The sequence below is a fragment of the Lichenostomus cassidix genome, chromosome W (assembly GCF_008360975.1).
Source record: "Lichenostomus cassidix isolate B80296 chromosome W, HeHo_3.0, whole genome shotgun sequence".
NCBI classification, from domain to species: Eukaryota; Metazoa; Chordata; class Aves; order Passeriformes; family Meliphagidae; genus Lichenostomus; species Lichenostomus cassidix.
In genome coordinates, this window is record NC_139510.1 from 8143177 (window position 1) to 8170234 (window position 27058).

At 44.9% G+C, this 27058-nt stretch overlaps 1 protein-coding gene and 1 long non-coding RNA gene across 3 annotated transcripts in view; one reads left to right on the top strand and one right to left on the bottom strand.

The window, feature by feature from the left end:
* Nucleotides 1-27058, bottom strand: part of LOC146425438 (transitional endoplasmic reticulum ATPase) — a 58470-nt gene that overhangs the window by 14779 nt on the left and 16633 nt on the right. For both annotated transcript variants that reach the window (XM_085041412.1, XM_085041411.1), the window contains 6 exons: nucleotides 26882-26984; nucleotides 24170-24303; nucleotides 23766-23901; nucleotides 22670-22782; nucleotides 21939-22103; nucleotides 21706-21828 (listed from right to left, as the gene is read on the bottom strand). In XM_085041412.1, coding sequence (XP_084897538.1) covers nucleotides 21706-21828; nucleotides 21939-22103; nucleotides 22670-22782; nucleotides 23766-23901; nucleotides 24170-24303; nucleotides 26882-26984 — 774 coding nt within the window. The remainder of the gene's footprint in view (nucleotides 1-21705; nucleotides 21829-21938; nucleotides 22104-22669; nucleotides 22783-23765; nucleotides 23902-24169; nucleotides 24304-26881; nucleotides 26985-27058) is intronic.
* LOC146425439 (uncharacterized) lies at nucleotides 8638-13569 on the top strand. Its single transcript, XR_014846489.1, has 3 exons — nucleotides 8638-8718; nucleotides 12280-12465; nucleotides 13424-13569. It is a non-coding gene; the product is annotated as an uncharacterized LOC146425439 (long non-coding RNA).

Genomic DNA, 27058 nt, shown 5'->3' on the forward strand with positions numbered 1-27058 from the left:
AGCAATCAGTAGTCACCATGTTGTTTGATGGGATGTTGTTTGATGTGATACTGTCTGTCTGGCACGTAGGCCTGTTTCCCTACCCACAGGTAGGGGCAATTTTGTCCCTGATGTATAATTTTCACAGATCAGGGACACAACTCCGGCTTGTTATAGTAATGTGTGTGGTATTGATGATCTATAAAAAGGTATTGGAAACTGTTAAAAATATATATGTCGCTGTTGAGCCACTAGCAGAGAAAAAGACCTCAGGTATCAGTGTGGCAAGAAAGAGAGTTTTTTATTTTGATTTCAATATATATATAGACTTTTCAGAGGTCGCCCAGATTGGTCAGCCAGAAACCTCCCCCTAGGCCTGATTGGCCAGGCCTGAACTGTCCAAATCTCAAGACACTGTTTTAAAAAACATCCAAACCTTATCTTTGTTTACAAAACGCAGCGGAATGTTCTCATGAGAAAGACCTGTGCTAGCCACATATATATGCTCTGTTACTTTCCTCTCCTAGTTTTAGTAGCTTGCTTTGGGGTTTTGTTGGTAATATTACCCAACCTGCTAGAGGAGAAGCAGAGGATGAAGCTTCCTGGTTCTTCACCTATTTCTTTCCCTTTAAATCTGGTACATCACCTTTTGAGAATGTTCAGTTTCCGCTGGATGTTAAAGAGACCATTTACCTGGTAGTACAGGTGCTTTACCTGGTAGGTTCCATACATATGGTGTTCAGCTTTTCCAGAATGAGGGCTAAGAAGTCCAGAGGGACTGATCAGGAGCAGACACCTGACCCAGATGTGGGAAAATTTGAATAGTGTGGAGTATGGGCAGACAGAGGTAAAACCTTGAAGAAATTCTCTGAACCAATAAATTGGGAGTTTCCCCCTGGACAAATCCCAAGACCAGCTGAGGTGGGAAAGTATCTGAAAGAGAAGTACAATGACAACTGTAGTGCAATATGTCGGGCCCTGGCATATGCTTATCCTACATTGTCAAATAGTATAGAACAGGAAGACGGGGAGCCTAAGCCAGTAGCAGTTGCTCCTGTTACGAGAAGCAAGAAAACCCGAGTCAAGACTGATTGCCCAGGTGACAGCGGGGAGGGATCCTCAAAGTCAGCAACTGAGTCAGAGATCATTGTCGAATCCATGACTGTGAGAGACCTTTGCAGCCTAAGAAAAAATTATGTCCAACGAGATGATAAATCTATAATTAGCTGGTTAGTCTGTCTTTGGAATGCTGCAGGCAATGTTACACTTCTAGACGGTACCGAGGCAAGGCATTTAAGGATGGTGACATGTGACCCAGATATCAACCGAGCGGCGCAGGATGGGGCTGACTGTCAGCCTCTGTAGGTGAGTTATCAAAAGTGCGAGGGAAAGATACCTATGCCCTGAGGATCTCTGTCTGCAACAAACCCTGCGGAAGACCATAGAACAAGAGATTCAATGCTTGAGAGAAATGGCGGTGGTAGAGATTGTCTTCCCAGAGGACATAGCAAACCCAGCCCTGCTTGTGGATCCAAATGCGGTAGAATGTACACTGCTGTTCTGGCACGACGAGTGCATGAATTGAAAGAAGGCAAGACTCAGAGAGGGAACTCCACCAGAAGGGAAGTAGCTCCAGTTAACATGCCCAATCCCCTCAAAGGAACCTCTAATACGCATGCCCACCAGAGTTATAGGGGCCCTGCCTCTAGCCAGGTAGAAGCCAGGGAATACCATATTTTTTGGACTGTGTGGATTCGGTGGCCTGGCACATCAAAGCCACAAGAATACGAGGCTTTAGTTGACACTGGTGCACAGCGCATGATAATTCCATTGTGACATGTAAAGGCAGAACCTGTTTCTATTGCCAGCGTGACAGGAGGATCACAAGACTTGACCCTGGTGAAAGCTGAAGTGAGCCTGACTGGAAAAGAATGGAAAAAACATTCCATTGTGACTAGCCCAGAAGCTCCATGTATTATGGGCACATACTTCCTCCGAAATGGGTATTTCAAAGATCCAAAGGGACTCAAGTGGGCATTTGGGATAGCTGCTGTGGAGACAGAGGGCATTAAGCAATTGAACACCTTGCCTGGACTGACAGAGAACCCATCTGCAGTAGGACTCCTGAAAAGGGAAGAGCAACAAGTAACGATTGCCACCTTGTTCGTGCATCGCTGGCAGTACCAGACAAATCGAGATGCTGTGATTCCCATTTACAAGCTGATCCGTGAGCTAGAGAGCCAAAAGGTGGTCAGCAGGACCCACTCATCCTTCAACAGCCCCATTTGGCCTGTGCATAAATCTGAAGGAGAATAGAGATTGACTGTGGACTATTGTGCCTTGAATGAGCTAACTCCAGCACTGAGCACTGCTGTGCCAGACATGTTGGAGCTCCAGTATGAGCTAGAGTCCAAGGCAGCGAAATGGTACACCACTACTGACGTTGCAAATGCATTTTTCTCCATTCCTCTCGCTGTAGAGTGCAGGCCTCAGTTTGCTTTTACCTGGAGGGGCATGCAGTACACCTGGAATTGACTGCCCCAGAGGTGGAAACACAGTCCCACCATCTGCCAAGGACTGATCCATAATGCACTAGAAAAAAGTGGGGCTCCAAAACATTTGCAGTACATTGATGACATCATTGTGTGGGAGAACAAGGCAGAAGAAGTATTTGAGAAAGGAGAGAAAATCATCCAGATTCTCCTGGAAGCTGGCTTGGTCATTACAAAAAGCAAAGTCAAGGGACCAGCCTAAGAGATCCAGTTCCTGGAAGTGAAGTGGCAAGATGGACGGCGTCAGATTCCCACTGAGGTCATCAATAAAATCACTGCAATTTCTCCACCAACCAACAAGAAGGAGACACAAGATTTCCTGGGAGCCATAGGCTTTTGGAGAATGCATATTCCTGAGTACAGCCAAATTGTAAGCCCTCTTTACCTGATTACCCATAAGAAGAATGATTTACACTGGGTCCCTGAACAGCAGCAGGCCTTCACCCAGATCAAGCAGGAAATTGCTCATGCAGTAGCCCTTGGCCCAGTCAAGACAGGACCGGAAGTGAAAAACCGTGCTCTACTCTGCAGCCGGAAGCCATGGTTTGTCTTGGAGCCTTTGGCAGAAGGTGCCTGGTGAGACTTGGGGTTGTCCACTGAGATTCTGGAGCCGAAGTTACAGAGGGTCCAAAGCCAATTACACCCCAACAAAAAAAATCTTGGCAGCCTACGAAAGAGTCCAAGCTGCCTCAGAGGTAATCAGCGCTGAAGCACAACTCCTCCTGGCACCCCGACTACCAGTGCTGGGGTGGATGTTCAAAGCAAAACTTCCCTCTACTCACCATGCCACCAATGCCACATGGAGTAAATGTATTGCCCTCATTACACAGCATGCCCGTATGGGAAATCTGAACTGCCCTGGGATCTTGGACATAATTACAAATTGGCCTGAAGGTGAAAATTTTGGTCTGATTGATGAAGAGGAGCCGGAACAGGTGACTCGTGTGGAAGAAGCTCTACCATACAACCAACTGCCAGCAGAAGAAACAAACTACACTCTTTTCACTGACAGTTCCTGTTGTCTTGTACAGACAAAATGAAAATGGAAAGCAGCCGAATGGAGTCCCACACGACAGGTCACAGAAGGTACTTGCTGCAACGCGCTCCCAAAAGCGGCCCCCCCCACGCTGCATAGTGGGGGGGACCGTTCCAAGCCGAGAAACACGCCAGGAAAGCATGCCACTGCGGCGGGCTGAGAGGCTGCCAGAGACGCGGTCCTTTGCAGAGTTGTGGCAGGTCAAGAAATGCAGGGTCTCGATTCTAGGTTTCCAGGAGGTTTATTAGGGTCAGAAAGGGAGGGTTGGGGGATGGTAGAGTGGGGGGGAGAAGCGGGGGAAGGTGTAGAGTCCATGGGAGCCTGAATCGAAGAACCCCAGGTCCAGATCCCACAGGGCTTATCAGGCGGGGTGCTGGGGGCGGTGCTGACTCACATGAGCCAAACAGGGAGAGCCAGATGGGAGGGGCTAGGGAGGGGAAGGACAACACACAAAAAATCCTGCAATACACTGCAACAGATACTGAAGGAGAAGGTGGATCGAGTCAACTCACTGAGCTCAAAGCTGTTCAGCCCTGGACATTGCTGAAAGAGAGAAATGGCCAAAGCTCTACCTCTACACCGATTCATGGATGGTAGCCAATGCTCTGTGGGGTTAGCTGGAAAAGTGAAAAAAGGCTGATTGGTAGTGTAGGGGAAAACCAATCTGGGCAGCTGAAGAGTGGAAAGACATCACTGTCCAGGCAGAGAAACTACCTGTGAAAGTCTGCCATGTAAACACCCATGTCCCCAAGAGTCGAGCCAATGAGAAGCACCGAAACAACGAACAGGTAGATCAGGCTGCAAAGATAAGGGTGTCCCAGGTAGACTTGGATTGGCAGCATAAGGGAGACTTGTTCCTAGCTCGATGGGCCCATGATGCCTCAGGCCATCAAGGCAGAGATGCCACCTATAAGTAGGCACAAGACCGAGGGGTAAATTTAACCATGCACTGTATCTCCCAGATTATCCATAACTGTGAGACATGTGCTGAGATCAAGCAGGCCAAGTGGGTGAAACCCCTGTGGTATGGTGGACGGTGGTCCAAATATAAGCATGGGGAGGCCTGACAGATTGATTACATCACACTGCCTCAAACCCGCCATGGCAAGCGCTATGTGCTCACAATGGTAGAAGCCACCACAGGATGGCTGGAGACCTACCCTGTGCCTCACGCCACTACCCGTAACACCATCCTGGGCCTTGAAAGGCAAGTCCTGTGGAGGTATGGTACTCCTGAAAAAATTGAGTCGGACAATGAGACTTATTTTAAAAATATCCTCATAAATACCTGGGCTAGGGAACATGGCATTGAATGGGTGTATCATATCCCTCATCATGTACCAGCAGCTGGCAAAGTGGAACGGTACAATGGACTGTTAAAAACCACCTTGAAGGCACTGGATGGGGAGACTTTCAAAAATTGAGAGCGGCATTTAGCAAAGGCCCCCTGGTTAGTTAACACCTGAGGCTCCACTAACTGAGCAGGCCCTACCCAATCTGAGCCCCTGCATACAGTGGACAGAAACAAAGTCCCAGCAGTACATGCCAAAGGCTTGTTAAAAAAGACTGTTTGGATTAATTCTGCCTCGAGTAAAGACAAACCCATCTGTGGGGTTGTCTTTGCTCAAGGACCAGGGTGTACCTGGTGGGTAATGCAGGAAAATAGAAAAATGCAATGTGTCCCTCAGGGAGATTTAATTTTGAGTGAAGGCCACATGTAATGTTAGGATGCCTATTCCACTACTTGCTGAATGATACTGCCACTATTTGTATATAGCAATATGTATATTTGTTTATATGTATATGTGTGTTTAATGCTAAAACATATTAAAGTGGGCTTTAAGCCAACGATATGGAATAAGGGGTGGAATTTCTTGAGGTGATGTTATGATAATCCTGTATTCCCTATCGCTTGCTTGTATGCTCAGAAATGTGGTCCTGTTGTCATAACTGCGTTCGGCAGCTGGGAGAAGTACGGGTTGTTTTGAAACTCTCCCCCAGGCTTCTCCACTGGGAAGTGAGGGGAAAGAAAGGGCATTCCTTTGTCTGGCTGCTGCCACTGCTGTTGGGGCTGCTAGCTTTTTTCCCTGGGATTGCTTCTTTGTCGTCTCCTCTTTAGACCCCTTTTTTTTTAATTTGCTTTCTCGCCCAGAAAACCTGAGGAGCCCCCGGAAGACGGTAGACGAGAATCCTCCAAGGAGCCACCAGAGCAACTCCGCCCAGCCCCCCCAGGGGACCCCTGGAGAGGGGAAGCTACATCTGAAGAAAAGGACACTAAAGTTCACCAACTGTTTACTCAAATTTAATAACTCCTTTTCCCTGTTTTCCCCTTCCCCTGTGCCTTGCAGGGCACTCTGCGTGTTCTGCTAAATAAATAGGTTTTTTCACTTTCATCTAAGAAATTCTGTTGTGGTGGGGGAGGGGGTGCCAAAAGCCCTTAGCTTTCGAGGAAGTATTTGTTCAAAGTGCTTTCCACCTAAGAAAATTTGTCTCTAATCCAAAACAACAGGATATTCTCAGACACCCTACAGACTCAGGAGTCTCAGCCCCCCTCTACATCAGAGATGCACATGGGCTCTGCACCATGTCTCAAGAAATCCAAAGTCAAAAGAAGGCTGGAAACTAACCACTCTCTGTACAAGGAGGAATGCTCTTGTTCCTCCTGAAGATTTGCCATTAACAAACAGGTTTAGTGCCATCCAAGCCGAGGAGGAGCTGGGTTAGGCTATAAGCAAAGCAACTGAGTTGCTAGACATTCTGCCAGACAAGATCACCTGGAGAAAGTAGCAAGCAATTGTTGTGGGTGAGTCCTTACTGCAGGGGACAGAGGCATCCATATACTGATCTGACCAGTTGTCCAGAGAGGTTTGCTTTCTACCAGGGGCTTGAATCAGAGATGTTGTGGAAAGACTGCCAAGGCCTGTCAATACATCCAACTATTACCCCTGCTGGTCTTTCACATGGGCACTAATGATACCAAGGGTAACTTGGGAACCATCAAATGTGATTTCAGAATGCTGGTGATGTCAGTCAAGGTTCTGGAGGCCCAGGTAGTCTTCTCCTCAATCCTGCCAGTTAGGGAAAATGGCTAGAGAAGAACTAAATGCATTTATCAAATAAACAATTGGCTATGTTACTGGTGTTGGCAACAGGGTTTTAGTTTCTATAACCATGGGACTCTGTTTGCTCATTGACAGCTGACTGGGAGAGATGGGATCCATCTAATGAAATATAGCATACATGTCTTTGACAAAAGAATGGCCAACCTGGTAAGGGGAGTTTTAATCTAGGAAAGGTAAGGGAAGAGGAGAGCTATAGAGACCATCCATGCAGCAAAAGGAGGTTCAAGTGGGGATACTTCCAGCAAGTACAAACAGCCTAAGATGTAACCACAAGACAGGACTATGGGGCATCCCTTTGCAGCCCCACTGGGATACTGACACGATCAAACACCCCTATAAATTGCCTGTACACCACTGCATGCAGTATGGGAAACAAACAGGGAACTAAAGATCTGTGTGCAGTCACAGGGCTTTGATCTCATTGCGATTATGGAGGTGTGGTGGGAAAGTTCACATGACTGGAATGTTGCCATGAAAGGCTACACACTGCTTAGGAGAGACAGGCCAGGAAGGCGCGGTGGTGGAGCTGCCCTCTGTTAGGCTACACTTGGAATGTACTGAGCTCTGTCTTGGGGGTGGATGACAAGTGAGTCAAGAGCTTATGGGTTAGGATAAAAGGGCAGATGAGTAAGGGAGACACTGTTGTGGGTGTTTGCTACAGGCTGCCTGATCAGGAGGAGCGTTGCAGTTTGAAGGTTGTTATAGCAGACCTTACCCGAGAGCATCTCTGCCCAGCCTGGTTCAGTGCCTCAGTGCACCAAACTCTCCTGGTCACTGCACTCTCACCGGCCGGGGAACCATAAGGCTAGCTCTGGTTTCGTCTGCTGTTCCACAATGCGGCGATGGTAAAGGAGGCGAGCAGGGTCTATGCGCTATGCGTAGCGTCCATTTTATTCATATGGCTGCACCAGAGGCCAAAGACCTCCCAGAGGCAGAGATGCCTCATAGGCAAAGACCTCTCCTGGTGCACAGATACACGTGGTGCATAGACAACAACATGGCGGAGGGTGAGGAGTTTCTAGGGAAACAGAGGGGGCGGGGAAAGTACATAGCCAGTGATCTCTGGGCACAGGGGCAGTACATGGGCAGGGTTAGGGTACAGGAACCAATAGGGAAAACTCGAGGGCATGGCCAGGGCCACATGGGGTGGGGAAAGCAGGACAATAGGTCATGGGTAAACACATTAAGAAAGGAATGGGTGGGGAAACTACAGCTTTTATCATAACAGAGGAGGAAGTGGATGAGGCCTTGTATAGACAGCTTGAAGCAGCCTCACAGGTGCTGGTTCTTGTGGGAGACTTTATCTACCCTGACACCTGCTGGAGAACCAACACAGCAAAGCACAGTCCAGGAGGTTCCTGGAAAGCATTGATGACAACTTCCTGTCACAGGTAGTGGAGGATCCCACAAGAAAGTCTTACCGGATGATAATGAATTGTCTACTCCTGATGAGCTAACACAATGCTTATTCTTCAAAACCCACTGGGCTATGGAACTGCACAATGCCCATTATATAAGAAGGAGAATTGGAAAGCAACCAGCTCTGGTGTCCTGCCAACTTCACCAGGTCACAGTCAGCCAGCTATAACATTGGGGTCCCCGATCACTAGGGAACATCAAAGAGACCCCCAGGACAAAAGAATGCATGCCTAAAGGGAAGGGAAAATATATTAATGATTTTGGGGAAATTATTATCATATGTATGTTTGTTGTGGGAAAATCAATGAATATGTATGCAAAATATAGTATATAAACAGAAACTTTCCTGTACTCAGCATGCACAATATTTTGGAGGAGCTACCCCCTTGTCCATCTGGCCAAATAAAGAATGCCTGCTTCTTAGTGCTACATTGGTGTTAAGGAGTTTTTTATTTTACTGAATATTTGGTAACAGTTTTGGCAACCCAGATGAAACATACTCCTGAATTTCAATGGATCTGAGGGACTGCAGGACCTCCAGCAGGCACTGACGAATTCTCTGGGAGAACCTTTGATCCCCAGTCTGAAGGAAATTGGAGCAAGACCCCATGTAAGATAAAGGCATTGCTTACTTTACTTTAAAAGGTGTTAACTGTTAATCTGCCTGTAAGGTGCAGCAAAAGCTTCACAAGGTTGGGTTTAAAGGTTCGTAAGGTGGGAACAGGGAAGGGTTAGAGTCCCTTCTAGTAGCTCCTAAATGGTGATTGGTTGAAATGGGAAACAAAACTTCAAAAAAGGCATCACAGGTGTCACCACTGGGATGTATCTTGAAACACTGGAAACAAATTGGGGGTGATCCCCTCATGTAAGAAAAACTTGTAAAATATTGTAATTAGTGGCGGCCACTTTACACATTGGAATATCAAGAGAAGTGGCCTAAGGATGGAATCTTACAGTATAATACCATATTGCTATTAATGTTGTTTTGCAAAAGGGAGAATAAGTGGGATGAAGTTCTTTATGTTGATTTGTTTTTCACCCTAAGAAATCACCCAGAATGACAAAAAGAATGTGGGAGGACCCCGCAAGATCCATTAATTTTAGCACTTGAAAAGGAAAAGAAAGGCAAAGGGTTGAAGAGATCTTGTTCTGCGTGAAGCATAGGACAGAGGTGTTTAAAATGCAGACAAGAGGGGGAGGAGGATTTAGAGCTGATAGTTGCTCCACGGTAAAGAATAGGGAGGGAATGTGTGACTTCTGCTCTGCGTCAGGCGGCAAGCCCTGAAGTCACACAGAAGAAGGCAAGCCGCCGCGACCCCCACGCGCTGGACCGGGCGCTGCAGTGATGCCCGCGGGCGCAGGCACGGAGTGCCTCGGGGACAGAGACCGGCAGGAGACGAGGCGATATTGAAAGAGATGCAGTCTCTCAGTTCTCGGAATCCAGGGTTTATTTGGTAGGAGCAGCGGGGCGGAGAGGGCAGGCGGGATCGGGAAAGGACGCGGGAGAGGAAGCAGCCGGATTTGGGAGCGCAGAGAGCCCCGAACGGAACCGTGCATGGGGTTAAGAGGGGGTGCAGGATGGGAGGGGTTTACACGGGAGAACCAATAGGAGCACGAGGGATACAGGATTGACAGGGACGCCAGGGAATGGGGACGTGAGGAGGGAAGGTACAGACTTTTTGAAACCCAATGGTGGAAACTCAGCTACAGGGAACAAAGAACTTTCTAGCTTTTAACTCCATATAGGATAGAAGGGAGGAGATGTACAGAACCAATGCACTTGTCTGATGCATATTAAGGATGCTAGCTGCAAGGTGTCCTGGGCGTGCATCACTTTGTCACCCTAATCTAAAGGTCTCCTCACACCCAGGGCTCTTCCTCAGTATCATTTGCCTCCAAGCTCATCTGAGCCAGAGCCACTGCTACAGGAATGATGAATCACTGGAGAATACATTTAGATGTATGAGTAGGTCGTGGGAAAGTGGACTGGAATGGAGAGAACACTTTAGGGGATCGGAGGATTTTAGTCTGATTGGGGGACGCACTAGAAGGCAGCTAGGAGATGTTGGGGGAGAAGCCAGGGAAGTTCTTAAGGCTCCCCTCCAGCAGGCAGTCAGGAATCATGGTCCAGTAACCATAAAAACCCTATTTTTAATAGTGGATTTAATGTCATGGAGAAAGGTGGCAGGAGTTTATAGGAAAGATCCAGATAGAGTTGCTTAAGTATTTGAAACTGTAATTAGGACTCAGAACCCCTTCACTAGGAAACAATTGGTTGAATATTGTGTTAGTTGGGGGCTAAAGTATACTTTGGTACTTAGTATTGTAATAATTAGTGGCTGAAGTATATTTGGCAATTTGTAAAGAAAGGGGACATTGGAAAAGGGAGTGTCCCCAAGCCAGGGGAAACCGGACAGAAAACCTAAACCCAGCTCTTAAAGCCATCAAGCTCAAGACCTTAAGTGAAGATGAAGAATTCCCCTGAAGGGGACCAGGGGAAAATCATCCTCACCTGAGCCCCCAGTTACATTATTGCTGGGGAATGAAAAGGTAAATTTTTTTTAACTGATAAAGGAACAACTAATTCAGTACTAAATACGTGCAGAGGAAAACAGCTTGGAACCTGCAAGTGGTGTGGGTGCAACAGGGGGGAAAGAGAACAGGCTTTTTTTTTTTTTTTTTACAAATATTACAATTTAAAGAAAGAAAACAGTGGGGGACACACCAATTTGTATATGCCTGAATGCCCAATCCCCCTGTTAGGGAGAGATTTAATGGGAAAATTGGATGCTCAAATAACTTTCTGGGATGGGGAAATACAAATTCAAATACCAGGATCAAAAGCCATTGAGGCAAAGATTTTTATGTTACAGAAATCAAAAGAGTTGGAAGAAATCGCAGAGGAGGTAGAGAATGCTGTAACCCCACTGGTATGGGCAACTGAGATGCCTGGATGATCAAAGGTGGCCAAACCAGTGAGGATTACTCTCAAACCTGGAGCCAGACTGGTAAAGCAAAAACAATATCCTATTAAGTGGGAGGAAAGAAAAAAGTTGGAGAAGCTTATAGAAAAATTTTTAGAATATGGGGTATTGAAAGAGTGTGAATCAGAATAAAACACACCAATATTACCAGTTAAAAAGTAAAATGGGGAATATAGATTAGTATAAGATTTAAGGGCCATTAACAAAAAAGTACCTGATATTCATCCAGTAGTAGCTAATCTGTACACACTTTTAACAGCACTGAAAGGGGAATACAAATGGTTCATGGTGCTCGATCTTAAGGATGCCTTTTTCTGTAATACCTCTTGACCCAGATAGTTAGAAATTGGAGCAGCTAACATGGATTGCGCTACCCCAGGGCTTCAAAAGAGCCCCATTATATTTGACAATCAGTTAAAAAAAATTGGAAAGCTGGAAAAAGAACATCTGGACAGAACATTACTACAATGTGTAGATGACCAACAATCAAGACTGAAAGTGCCTTGATGCTACTGTAAGTCTGTTAAATTTCTGGGGACAATCTGGATACAGGGTGTCAAAGCAAATGGCACAAATAGCCAAAGAAGCAGTAATATATCTTAGTTTTGAGATCCTGCAGGGAAAAAGAAGCTTGGGAAGCAGCTGAAAAGAAGCCATTTGTCAGACTCCAGAGCCAAGGACTGCAAGCCTTCTTAGGTATGGCCGGATGGTGTCGGTTATGGATTGCCAATTATGAGGTACTGGCAAAATCCTTGTATGATCCTCCACCGAAAAATATTTGGTATGGAATCCTGAGAGTCAGAGGGCCTTTGAAGCCTTCAAAAGAGTCTTAATGGCAACCCCTGCACTGGAACTTCCACACTTGAACCAAACCATTTGGGTTATTTGGGCATGAAAGGATGTACCTGGCACTAGGAGGACTGATGCAGCATTTGGAGTCATAGAAGCAGCCTGTCCAAACAATTGGACAGTGTGAGTAAAGGATGACCTGGATACCTGAGAGTGGTGATAGCTGCAGAGAAACACAAAAGCTGATATGTGCCCCACATGGTAATAGCTGGTTTGGAACAGAAAGGACATTGAATATTGTCAGCAAGATGCTGAAATACCAGCTTGCCCTATTAGAGCAGGACAATGTTGTGCTGCTTAAGGTAATGACTACTTTAAACCCAGCCATGTTTCTCCAGGCTTCAGAAGAAGCCCAAAGACCTTTGTACCATGACTGCCTGGTAACCATTGGACAAGTGTATTCTGGCAGACCAGATCTCAAGAGCAATCCCATCAAGGACCCGGAACTAGACTTATACACCGGTGGGAGCAGCATGGTACGAAATAAACAGGCAGCTGGGTATGCAGTGGGAATCTCGACCCAGGTAACAGAAGCCCAGGCTTTACCTTTTAACACATCAGCACAAAAAGCAAAATTAATGACTTTATGCTGAGTGCTAGAAATCACTAAAAGAGTAAACAGATGGACTGATTTAAAATATGTTTTTGGAATAATACACACCCATGAAACCATATGGAAGGAAAGGGGATTGTTATCAGCACAGAGGTCTCCTATTAAGTACAAAGAAGAAATTAGTCAACTATTACAGAGTGCAAAAGCCGGAAAAAGTGGCCATGATGCTCTTGTAAAGCCCATCACTTTGGAGACTCCCCAGTTAATACAGGGAATCAATTATCTGACAAAACAACCAAAGAGGTTGCTGAAAAAGGTATCTTTGCACTAATACCTAGAAAAAAGCTGAATGTCTGGGAACAAAAACCAAATTATAGTAATAAGGAGAGGCAGTTAGCTCCATCATTAGAAGCTATGGAAAATCCCAGCAGGTGACTGGTAACCTCATGTGGGTAGGTAATTGTACCTCCACAATTAATGTAAAAGATAACAGAACTAAAACATCAGGAAACACATTAGAGAATATGGTAACTACTTTACAAAAGAATATAGTAAGCACAAAGATGACAAAAATTATTAGATTAGTTGTTGAAAAATATGTGATTTGTTTTGCAAAATAATCCCAAGGAAGGAAGAAGGCTGCCTGCAGGACTAGTAAAACAGGGTAATTCACCAGGTGATTATTGGCAAATTAATTTTGCAGAACTGCACAGGCAGAATGAGGACTGGTACATTTTGTTATTGGTAGATACTTTTTCTGGATGGCCATAAACTTTCCCATGTCACACCAACAAGGCAAGGGAAGTCTCAAAAGTTTTGCTGAAATTAATATTTAATAGCACTGGGACTAACTCTTTTAAGTCTTAAAAGGTACATTATTACCAACAGATCATTGGGACTAGACTTGCCCATACATCCTTTCTGAACAGGAGATGCAGTGTGCATCAGAACCTGGAATTTTGGACCAATCCAGGAGAAGTGGAAGGGACCATATCACGTCCTCCTGGTAACCTACACTGCACTCAAGGTAAAAGGAATTGAACCCTGGCTTCATCCCATGCAGGTAAAACCAGCAACCACACATTAAACACAGCATAACAAGACTGACTAACACCGTGGAGTTTTTTATATATAAACTCTATAGTTTTAGGTATAGAATATGATTTTCTAGGGAGATACTATTTATTGGACTTAGATGAAGATGATAAATAATTGCATATTTATAATAATAATAGAAACTATGATCTTAACTTCTGGGAAGGGGAATATGGTCCTAAAGTCAGATTACAGAATGTAACTTCTATAACAGCTTGTTTACCAACCTCTGCAGAAAATCCAGTTCTGTAGGGAACTTTAGTCAGCAACTTGACAAAAATCTGGGAACACGTGGGAAGAAGATAGAAACTATAGTGGGATGGATATAAAAATCCATCTTTACTCCTCAAATATTTACCTTTAGGAACAGACTAGCTATACACAATTTTGTGGCTAGCACAGGCTTTTCCCATGAGAATTCTTCTTGTGTTTTATAAATAAAGATAAAGTTTGGATGTTATTGGAACAGTGTCCCAGAACTTGGACGGTGCAGGCCTGGCCAGTCAGGCCTGGGGGAAGGCTTCTGACCGACCAATCTGGGTGACTTTTGAAAACTCTATATATATGATGAAATCAAAACAATAAAGGTCATTCCTTCTTGCCACTGAGAACTGGTGCCTTCATTACTCTGCTAGCTGCTCAACAGCGACACAATTTGACTCTGCAAATGGAAGCTTTAGCAAATGCAACTCAATTGGGGCTTGCTGAAATAAATGAACAATTGCAAGCCACGACTAAAATGACCTTACAAAACAGATTGGCTTTAAATCTATTACTACTACATGAACATGGAGTATGTGGATACTTGAATTTAAACAACAATATTTGTTGTGTGCCCATTCTGAATGTGACTGCTAAATTGGATGATCAGATAGAGAGGATAAATTCAGTTGCCGCATTTAGCAGAGAATTAAGGACAAAATTAGAAAGTAACTGGTTAAATAAAATATTTAAAGGATTTGGATTTTCTCTGGTTGGTTTGCCTCACTTTTGCACAGCATAATTGTGATCATAGTAATACTTGTGATTATGATGCTTGCTTTAAGCTGCATAAAAAACATGATTGCTAATGCAATGCAAGGAACTTATATGATGTTAGTAAAAATCAAAGTGAGGCTTATGAAGGCTTGAAAAGACAAGCTTCACAAGCTTCAAAGGGGGGGATGTTACCAGATGATAGATTGTCTACACCTGGTGAGCTAACACAATGCTTGTTCTCCAAAACCCACTAGCCTATGGAAGTGCACAATGCCCATTGTGTAAGAAGGAGAACTGGAAGTTCACCAGCCCCAGTGCCCTGCCAACTCAACCAGGTCAGGTGTTACACTGGGGTCCCCAAACACTAGAGACCACCAAAGAGATCCCCAGGACAAAAGAACACATGCATAAAGGAAAATATGTTAATGATTTCAGGAAAATTATTATCATACATGTTTATTCTGGGACAATCAATGAATATGCATGTAAAATACAGTATATAAACAGAAACTTTCCTGTACTCAGCGTGCACAACTTTAGGAGGAGCTATCCCCTTGTGCATCTGGCTGAATGAAGAATGCCTGCTTCTTAATGCTACATTGGTGTTACAGAGTTTTTTATTTCACCAAATTTTTGGTAACAGAATGATGTGCTGCTTGACCTCATCCTAACAAACAGGGAAGGCCTGGTTGGAGATGTAAAGGTTGGGGGCAGCCTTGGCTGTAGTGACTATGAGATTGTGGAGTTCAGTATCAGGTGAGGAAGAAGCAGGGCAGCAAGTAAGATTGTAACCATGTGTGGCTAGCACAGACCTTTCCCATGGGAACCTTTTCTCTCTTCTTCCTGTGTTTTATAAACAAAGATAAAGTTTGGATGTTATTAAAAACAGTTTCTCGGATGTGGACAGCTCAGGCCTGGCCAATCAGGCCTAGGGGGAGGCTTCGAACTGACCAATCCGGGTGACCTTTGAAAAGTCTATATAAGATGGAATTAAATAATAAAATTTTCTTCTAAATGCCATCTTTTAAACCCAAACCTTCTTACTCTGCTAGCGGCTCAACAGCGACAACCATGGACTTCAGGAAAGCTAACTTTAGCCTCTTCAGGGATCTTCTGGGAAGAATCCCATGAGAACAGGCCCTGAGGGGAAGAGGGGCCCAAGAGAGCTGGTCAATATTCAAGGATCACTTCCTCCAGGCTCAAGAATGATACATCCCAATGAGCAAGAAATCAGGCAAAGGGGACCCAAGCAAAAGCAGGAAGCACACAGGAGATGGAAGCACGGCCAGGCCACTTCAAATGAATATAAAGAGGTTGTCAGAATAAGTAGAAATGAGACAAGGAAGGCCAAGGCCCATTTGGAATTAAATCTGGCCAAGGATGTCAAGGACAACAAGAAGGGCTTCTTCCAATACATCAATAACAAAAGGAAAACTAAGGATAATGTGCACCCATTACTAAATGGAGGGAGGGCCCTGGTGACAGAGGATGCAAAGAAGGCAGTTACTGAACGCCTTCTTTGCATTGGTCTTCACTGACAAGACCAGCCCTCAGGGATCTCTGACCCAGGAGACCAGGGAAAAGGAATGTTGGAAGGATGACTTTCCCTTGGTCAAGGAGAATTGGGTCAAAGAACACCTAAACAAACTTGACATCCACAAGTCCATGGGCCCTGATGGGATGCATCCACAAGTGCTGAGAGAGTTGATGGACACCAGAGCAAGGCTGCTCACAATCATCTTTGAAAGGTCGTGGTGATCAGGAGAGGTGCCTGAGGACTGGAAGAAAGCAAATGTCACCCTAGTCTTCACAAAGGGCAAGGAGAAGGACCCAGGGAACTACCGTCCAGTCAGCCTCACCTCAATCCCTGGAAAGGTGATGGAGTGCCTCATTCTGGAGGTCATCTCTATCCACATGGAGGACAAGAAGGTCATCAGGAGTAGTCAGCATGGATTCACTAAAAGGAAATCATGCTTGACCAACCCGACTGCCTTCTACGATGAAACAACTACATAGATGGATGAGGGGAGAGCAGTGGATATTGTCTACCTGGACTTCAGCAAGGCTTTTGGCACTGTCTCTCACAGCATCCTCATAGGCAAACTCAGAAAGTGTGGACTGGATGAGTGGACAGTGAGATGCATTGAGAACTGGCTGAATGGCAGATCCCAGAGGGTCATAATCAGTGGCACAGGGTCTAGTTGGAGGCCTGTCACTAGTGGTATTCCCCAAGGTTCAATACTGGGCCCAGTATTGTTTAACTTGTTCACCAATACCTTGGATGAAGGGGTAGATGCCTCCTTAGCAAGTTCGCTAACAAGACAAAGCTGGGAGGAGTGGCCAATACCCCAGAGTGCTGTGCAGGCATTCAGAAGGATCTCGACAGGTTGGAGAGATGGGCAGAGAACTGTCTGAAGTTCAACAAAGGCAAATGTAGGGAAAGAATAACCCCAGGAACCAGTACAGACTGGGGGGGGTGACCTGCTGGAAAAAAGCTCTGCAGAGAAGGACCTGGGGGTATAGGTGGACAACAAGCTGTCCATGAGCCAGCAGTGCCCTTGTGGCCAAGAAGGCCAATGGTATCCTGGGGTGCATTAAGAAGAGGTGGTCCTGCCCTTCTACTTAGCCCCGGTTGTAAGAGGTAAAATGTAGGGAAAAAACTCCGTGGGGTTTAGTTATGAGGGTAAAATAGGAACGAGAGATCTCTAAAGATGGGTTTTAGAGCATGTGAGTTTATTGCGAAAGAGCATGGGCGTGAGAGGCCTGCTGGGCTGCAAGACACAGCCCAAAGCAGGCCAGAGAAAAGAGAGAGAGAGAGAGAGCAAAAGAGAGCAGAAAGAAGAGAGCGATTTGCCGTTTACAATGCAATAAATCATCTTCTCTGTTGAATATTCTAATTCTCTTTAACCAATCTAAGACAAGCCACAAACCCTACAGCATTTACATACAACCTATAAGAATCATCACATTACCATACAGGGTCATATTTCAAACCTTAAAAAAACTGCTTTTTGGAATCTCTACCAGGTAGGCAGGGTCTGCTCTGACCTTTGGACTTGCCTAGGCAGAGGGCATTGTTCTATCAAGAAGGGGGATTACCTTCAGTCGGCTATACTATTGTTTCTTAGTTACTCTCTAACTCAAACCTTGTTTTCATCTCAATTTTGTTTATACTTTCTATGTTCTCAGCATCTTTTGCAAGGTAATCATATGTATAAGGCTTTCCTATTTCATCTTCCCCAACAGTAAAAGCCATCTCATTCCTGCAAGCCTTAACAAAGGCAGGTCAGGATGACCTCCGAAAAGATAAGAGGGGCCTAGCAGCCAAAGACAGGAACAGAGGCGGTTAGAACTGGGGGAGAAACTGCTGACACAGCAGGGGAGAGATGGCAAATGCTCCTCAAGAAAAGGTGAAAAGTGCACTCTAAAGAAGACTGCTAGTCTTCATCCAAAAAAGACCCTGAGGATTCCTCAGTGCGACCACCAGAGAGAACTGCGGCTGTGCGAAATTGTGCAACCCGATCCTGGGAACTTATTAGCTTAGACACTCCTTTGTATTAGAATAGGCCTTCCCTTTATGAATATGTATGTAATCACAGCTTAAGAGTGAGAAAACAATGCACCCTGGTATGCATGATAGACAGGAAAAAATCCCCCATGCACCCGGCACCAAATAAACGAATACCTGCTTCAAAGACTAAGTCTCTTGAGTTGCTACACTGCGATTTGCTTGATTCATGGTGAGGCATATCTGGAATGCTGTGTCCCATTCTGGGCTCCTCAGTACAAGAGAGACATGGAACGCCTGGAAGCGGGTCCAGTGGAGGGTGACAAAGCTGATTAAGGGACTGGAACTTCTCACTTATGAGGGAAGGCTGAAGGAGCTGGGTCTGTTCAGCCTTAAGAAGAGATGACTAAGAGGGGACCTCAATGTCTATCTGTATCTGAAGAGAGGATCATCAAGAGGATGGACCAGGCTCTTCTCAGTGGTGCCAAGAAATAGGATGAGAGGCAATGGGCAGAAACTGATGCACAGGAAATTCCACCTGAACATGAGGAAGAACTTCTTTACTGTGTGGGTGACTGAGCACTGGAACAGATTGCCCAGAGAGGGTATGGAGTCTCCCTCACTGAAGATATTCAAGAACCATCCGAATGCAATTCTGTGCCATGTGCTGTGGAATAACCCTGCTTGAGCAGGGAGGTTGGACCAGATGATCCACTGTGGTCTCTTCCAACCTCAACCGTTCTGTGACTCTGCCCCCCTGCTCTGCTCTTGTGAGACCCCACCTGGAGTACTGCATCCGGTTCTAGGGCTCTCAACATAAGAAGGATATAGACCTGCTGAAACAAGCCCAGCAGGGAGCTGATCAGAGGGCTGGAGCATCTCTCCTATGAAGACAGGCTGAGAAAGTTGGGGCTGTTCAGCCTGGAAAAGGCTCTGGGGAGATCTTAGAACAGCCTTCCAGTACCTAAAGGGTGCCTACAAGAAAGCCAGAAAGGGACTTTTTACAAGTACATGTAGTGATAAGACAAGGGGGAATGGCTTCAAACTGAAGGAGGGTAGGTTTAGATTGGATATTGGGAAAAAATTCTTTACTGTGAGGCTGGTGAGGCACTGGCATAGGTTGCCCAGAGGAGTTGTGGACATTCCATCCCTGGAAGTATCCAAGGCCAGGCTGGATGGGGCTCTGAGCAACCTGGTCTAGTGGAAGGTGTCACATGTGTATTGGGTTTGCATGGCCTGGTTTTGGTAGCGGGGGGGCTATAGGAGTGGCTTCTGTGAGAAGTTGCTAGAAGGTTCCTCCACATCTGGCAGAGCCAATCCCTGGCAGCTCCAAAGACGGACACACTGCTGGTCAAGGCTGGCCCAATTATAAATGGTGGTAACACTTCTGTGATAACATATTTGAGAATGAAGAAAAGTTATTGCGCAGATGTAATTGCAGCCAGAGAAGAGCGGGTTGAGAACATGTGAGAAGAACAACTATGGAGACACCAAGGTCAGTGAAAAAAGAGTGGGAGGAGGTGCTCCAGGCACCAGAGCCGAGATTCCTCTGCATCCTGTGGGTGAAGACCATGGTGAAGCAGGCTGTCCCCCTGCAGCCCAAGGAGATCAATGGAGATGCAGAGATCCACCACAGCCCATGGAGGAGCCCCACACCAGAGCAGGTGGATGCCTGAGAGGAGGCTGTGACCCCCTGTGGGAGGCCCGTGGAGAGAGGAGCCCTTGCCAGAGCAGCCTGTCCTTGGAAGACTGCACCCCATGGAAGAGTGACCCACACTGCAGCAGTTTGAGGCGGATTGTTGCCCGTGGGATGGACTCACATTACAACAGTTCACATTTAGCTGTTGCTCATGAGATGGACTCACATTGGAGAAGTTCATGGAGAACTGTCTCCCATGGTGAGGGACCTCACGGTGCAGTGAGGGAATGACTCCTCTCCCTGAAGGGCAGAAGAAACCACGGGTAATGAACTGACCAAAACCCCCATTCCCTGTCTCCTTGCACTGCTTGGGTAGGAGGTAGAGCTGGAAAGGAGGGAGGAGTGGGGGGAAGGTGGTTTTTTTTAGGGTTTATTTTACTTCTCATTGTCCTGCTCTGATTTTGTTCATAATAAATTCAATTCATACTCTAATTAGAGCCTATTTTGCCCACTATGATACTTGATGAGTGATCTCTCCCAGTCCTTATCTCAACCCATGAACCCTTCATTAAATTTTCTCTCCTCTGTCCAGCTGTGGAGGGGAGTGAGAGACCAGCTTTGGTGGGTGCCTGGTATCCAGCCAGGGTCAACCTGCTACACCATGGCTGGGGGGTTGGAATGATCTTTGAGGTCTCTTCCAACCAAAATAATTTTGATTTCTGGTGGGTTAAACACAAGAGTCTGCCTGCTCAGTGCCACTGGTGTTTTTAAATGGGCACTGGTTTGAAAAGCATCACAGTTCATAGGCTTTACAGTTTAGCTAAGTACCAGTTCAGGTAGTTTTTCAGCACATTTAACCCCAACTTCAGTCTGCCCTGCAAAAGCAAATGAGAACAGCTCATTATCTAACCTATTTTCTCTGCACTCCAAAAACAGTCAAGATGTCTGATGTGAGCATTTATCCTTCCAACAAGATCAGAGATAGGCGATGATTTTAATGCCAGAAGTTATACTGAAAAGTAGATTCTTTCATTCACAGACAGGCTGTTTCTACAGTGCAACTGAAAGCAGGGAATTTATCAAACCCAAACCACCCCAATTCCACAGATCGTTCATTACTTTGTTCCAGCTTCTCCTTTCATAGGCTTCATAATTACTTCTCACCTCTATCTATGCTAATACTGATGCAAAGTCAAACTTCAGAGGCTCTCTGCATGAGAATCTTCATCTACTTTCTAGCATATTAAAGCCATCACATAACAGGATTCTTGGCAGTGGTGCTACTGCTAGTCTCCATTTAAGAAAAGCAGAACTGCTGCTGTTCCTGCATGTAGCACAACACCCATCCAAGATGTCCCTGTAGACTCAGCTCAGGAAAGCCTGATGCTGCTTCCCAGCACCTCCTTCTCCCCAGCTTCTCTAAGATGAAAGAGCATGATAATTTCAGTCCATTACAAGAAAATACCATACAAACTTTGCATTTACCTTGGTCACAGCCCAAACAGGAATGTGCAGAGGTTCTAAATTTTATTATTGTCCTGGTTCTGGCCAGGACAGGGTTAATTTTTGCAGTAGCCAGGAGGGGCATGGCCAGGACCCCAAAGTTATTCTCTAGCACCTCACATCATGCAGGGGGCAGAGGGAGGGGGTCCCTTCCAGTCGGGTAGCGTGAAGTGAACGGTCGGGGGTAATGTCATGTTCCACGTGGTAAGCACTCACGTGTAAATCATTCACCTCTCTTGTGCACTGTTGTTAATACTTTTTTCTTATCTCATTGCTGTTTCCAGTAAATTGTTCTTATCTCAACCCATGGTCTTTACCTTTTGTGCCTCCAATTCTCTCCATCCTGCCACAAAGGAGGGGGGAGTGAGTGAGGGACGCCGGGTTTGGAGTGCTTCAGTGGGAACACTAAATTGGGGAATACCATTCCTAAACCATGACAATTATTATTTTTCAAGCTGACTAGGCAAAAATCTGTTGGAAACCCTTACCTGTACAAGTTCCTGGAGTTCTCTCTTTACATCTTCTAGACCACCAATATCTTCCCAGGTAACTTGTGGCACCTCCACCACAGTCTCCCGAAGAGCAGAAGGATTGCTCTGGCTCAGAGCCCACTGTCATTAGAAGAAACAGCATTATATCAATTCTAACACTTTACTTTCACTTTCTTCAGATAAGCAATTAGACATTGCACACAAAAGAAAGAAAGGCACTTCTGCATTACCCTGAAGTCATCCATGGTCACAGCCAGCGAGTTCATCACTTCAGCATCAATGGTTTCATCCTCTAGGTCTATGAGATCCATCTTCTTTCTGATAGCCTGAAGAGCAGCTTCTGAGCAAAGAGCAGCCAAGTCAGCACCAACATGGCCATGGGTCTCATTTGCCACCTGAAAGCAGAGTATTGACTATGACTTTCAGGAATACAAGCAAGCGCTCTGCAAGGGCAATACATGCTCTGGTCCCTCATTCAGAGGTGCAACAAAACTCTGAAGGACAGAAACATTAGTGCTTTGCTGCAAATTCAAGACAAGTGCTATCACATATTTAGCAGGCAACAACACTGCTGTTCCACCTCCTACTCAAGAACAAAGTTGCAACTGGAATAGACAGTGTGCAGAAAGATAACCCTGAGGACTGCAGTTCTTCATTCAGAACAGAGATTACATCCATCCAGTATTACCACAGTGCTCAGCCAGCTCTGTGAGTGCTGTTTCAGGCTTGCTTTATTTTTAAAGCGAGTGCCACAGCAAACAAACACAGGACAGTGGCAAGGCACTTCTAGACTGGACTGATACACATTTGTTTCACTTAGCCACAGCATTCTTAACTAGCGAGTAAGGATTTTTGGTCACTGGTAAGCTAGTTAGCAGAAAGCCCAGAAATCACATATTTGCCCAGTTTCACACTGTCCTAAATGAGCAGAGACAAGTTTTCCTAATAGCATGCTACTTACCTGTTCCAGATCCACATCATCAGCCAGTTTCATATTTTTTGTGTGGATCTGCAGGATCTCCAGGCGCCCAGTGGCATCTGGGATACCAATATCTACCTCTCTGTCAAAACGACCTGGGGAGTACAAGCACATGTTAAGTTGCTGATTCTGCAAACTAAAGGAGCTGCAGTTGCTGCCTTCCTCTGATACAGGAACATGATGACAAGCCACAAACAATTTCAGAAAATGCCAGAGCTTTGGGTTTCTCTGCAGCATCAATCAGCACAGTAGCAGAGTCAGATCAGAGAAGGCAGAAAGGCTTATAGCCATTTAGGGAAAGTGAGATTACTGCATTAACTAGAGTTCAGGATTATATAAACACAGAGGATTTCTGGTTTTTTCCAAGCCTCATTTATAGGAAAATATGCTATCCTAACCAACACACCATGGGACATTTTTATTTATTCCTACCTTTGTGTCCACAAATACTGAGAGATTAAATTTTTCAGAACTTTCACAGCAGTACCCAAGTGGTGAAAAACATGAATTGCCCCAATATCTGGGGAGGCAGGAAACTCATGTATTACTGCAATATTAACTAGGGCATGTACACCTATCATTTTCTTCTAGCTATAGCTGTGCATTCAAACACCTCACTAGACATTTAAGAGGCTATTTTTCCTGCAAATTTGACTTTACCAACTGGTCATATGACATTCATTTACACTGCAAAGTTTCAAAAACCTGAATCTCAGAAACTACCAGACTTATCAATAAAAGATAAATGGGACAATTCAGAGCCTCCTGCAACCTGAGGCATGAACAACCCCTAAAGAATTTAGTCCTGAAATAGCCTTGCCTAATTGATGAAGTGAAAAAAAAATGTGCTACCCTCTAATTATTTCATTATTTCTACAAGTTCTAATCTAATAAAGCACAAAAGATTATATCAAAGGCTGAAATCTAGAAATTAATTTGAAACAAGTAGCTGGAGAGAAGTTTATATAACACATAAGATGTTTAATATTAATTTCTACTCAATCTTTCCAAGGTCCCTGAAGCACAGTCCATAACAAAGTATCTGATACACAAATAAAGAGATGGCAGTCATGGTTACCAAATCGCCTGAGTGCTGGGTCAATGCTGTTAGGTCTGTTGGTGGCTGCCATAACGATCACATGTGCTCTCTGTTTCAGTCCATCCATAAGAGTCAGCAGCTGAGACACAATGCGACGTTCCACCTCTCCATGTGTCTGTGGAGAGAGAAAGTAATAATTAGACTAAAAGCTCTAAAACACAGCACAGGAGCTAGTACTGCACCAGAACAGACAGATACCACAGACATGAGCTGTTAAGAAACATTGTGAACTATATCAGACTCTTCTGATTCCCAAATTCTGACATCCAACTGCTTTCAAGCATTAAGTTAAATACTGCTTTACCCTGTGGTCAAATGCAGAGACTCATGCCAGCTGCTACCAATAAGGATGTGCTCCTTTACCTTTTAAAGGCTTTCTTTACCTTCTCTCTTTTAGGAGCAATGGCATCCAATTCATCAATGAAGATGATGGCAGGAGCATTCTTCTCTGCTTCTTCAAAGGCTTTCCTCAGGTTGCTCTCAGACTCACCAGCCAGCTTGCTCATGATCTCAGGACCTAGAAAAATAGCAACACTGTGGCATCTAGAAGAAAAGCAGCTAGCCCCAAAAACATGCAGATGAATTTTTTTTTAGTACAAGGTTCACATGTATCTATATTTCAAGCCAAAGCAAATACTATCAACCAAGTTCATTAAATTTGCATCTGAACAGGCAAGACCAGCATGCAGAATTACTTTCTATCATCATTTTGGTGTTTTCAGTTTACTCTCACAGAATGCAACACTAGCCAATGAGCTACCTTTAGCTGCTGCTTTCCTTACCCTATTTCACACTTGGTGAGCTTCTCTGTAATGTGCCACCACACACAGTTAATGCTCCCAAGGGAAGCAATCAAATTATACGGTTACAAATTATCAGGGTAGGGAAAGAAGAAGCTGTAAAATATCGAAGCTGTCTTTAGCATGCATTACACAGGTATACATTTACCTCTATAAGATTCTATAAATGAGTTCCAAAAAACCCAACTGTTGGGAGGAATAGGTTAAAAATCAAAACACTGGTGAGTGCTCAAGTGACCTTGCAGCTGGGAATAACCCTTGATAAGCCTGTGTGAGCAGCCAGTGATCCTCTGGCATGAACTAACAGTGCCCATGTCTCTGCTTGCGTGCCCCTGCCCAGGTATTGCTTCAGGGATGCCTCAGTTAGTGAGGTAATAGAAATAAATTTACTTTATGTTTTAGCCATGGGTTTGTGGTTGTCCTGGCTGCCTGTCTGTATTGACTCCCATACCAACTAACCAACCAACCAACAAGCCACCACCAAAAAACCAACACCCCAAACCCCATCTCTTCTCAAAGAATAAATAATAAAAATGTGTAAGCACATTGAAAGGAATAAGGGAGTGTCTTTACAAACAAATGACTGGTAAAGATAAGACCTGAGTCTGCTGGTAAGATAACATGGATACTGAGAGATAGAAGAAACAATGGGTAGGATTTCCATAGGAATTTCCCTAATTAGATTTACCCAAAATTGTGTTAATAAACTACAAGAACAGAGACACAAGAAGAAGAAGAAAAGGGGAATGTGTATTGGGGGTGTCTGTATTAGGGGGGGATGTATATTAATTAGGCGTTCCGGGAAATCTGTACCTCTCGAGTACCTCAGCCAATGGGGAAAGAGAGAGGGAACCTGCGGCCGGGAAATTAGGATAAAAGAAGCTGCGTCCTCTATCAATTAGAGAGAGACCCCATGGGAAATGCCCATGACCTCTCCCTTTATTCATGAATAAAGTTACAGGACTCCTCTGTCTCCTTTTTGGACGTAAACCTCTGGCGTTTGTGGATTAATTTTCCTGACAACATTAATCCCAGAAGGAAGGGCAGCATTCCTCTGAGATCTCCTACAATTGCTGAACACTAGTGCAAGCTCACAGATTTATTGTTTTTACAGATTTTCCATCATGCTGAAGGGAGTGGTAATGAAGAAAAAGTATGCTTCTAAAGGATCCAAGAAAAAGAAATCTGACCCTTGGAAGTGCAAGGCTGCCAGCTGACTGAAGCAGGCCAGCTGACTGAAGCAGGCCAGCTACAGAGCCATCGGTATGGGCAGGTACTAAAAATGTTTCATTACAGGTAGCTCACCAATTCATACCAGCTCCGTCTACACCACTGCAGCTCCATGCTTGGGACTAGCAGACAGAGAATGCATCACCAACTCTGACAATGTTATTTTTATTATGCAATAGAAATATAAGGGTCTAAAGAAATGTCCAGCTCATTAGCATGCAGTAACACCTTCCACAAGCTTAGAAAGTATATGACAAGGACAACATATGGTTAAAACCAGTCCATTTATATCTGATATCTTGAGATACAAAGCAAGTCACTTCCCTACTGCTGTTCACTGCTATACTGTGCTGTATACTTCTTTGCTTTCACCTTCATGGGTCTAAGCGATTGAAATCAGAGAAGAAAAGCATCACTCCTTAAGTACAAATGTTCAGTTATTCCAGCACTGAATGTAAAATGGCACAGAAAAGCACTGAGGAAAGAAGTCACAGTCTGATTCTTATGGGACATAAACCAGTATCCACCTCAACTGCTACAGGTAAAGAGTGATCAATAAGGTTCTGTCACTTGTAGCAAAGTCCCAAGGTACTCATAGCTTTCAGGACAGTTCCTCACAATTAATGTTATATGAAACAGAACAGGTCTTGTGCTTTACTTGAGGGAAAAACAAATCCACAGCAGATCAGCTTCTTTTCTGAATGGAACATACTGACAGGAACAGAAACAAGCATCCTTCACCCATATTCATAGAATAATCTCATCACTCCCAGCTCTGCCCTCACCAACATAAATGAACACTCAGCCAGACAGACTCCAGGTCCCTGTATTGCAAAGCTATCTTTCCAATGAGCCTGCTACAAAACAATCAAGCTTAAGGGAAGTGCCACTACAGACACTTACACAAATGGCCTCCAAGTGTCCCCAGAGGCACACTTAGAAGAGGTAAGGCAGGATGTCAGGGAGACAATGTGGCTCTACAAGCCCTATTAACACCATTCCTTACCATAAGATGGACAAATGAGCACACAGCAGATTTGGGGCCAAAGCAGCCACAAAACTTACCATTGATCAGGAAGAAGAAAGCCCCCGTTTCATTGGCCACCGCTCGGGCAATCAGTGTTTTACCAGTGCCAGGAGGACCATACAGCAGAATCCCACGTGGAGGCTGAGGACAAAAGCAAGGGACTTAGGTGGTGAGTATCTGAATGCCTAAGTAGATCCACAGCGAATCTGTAAGCA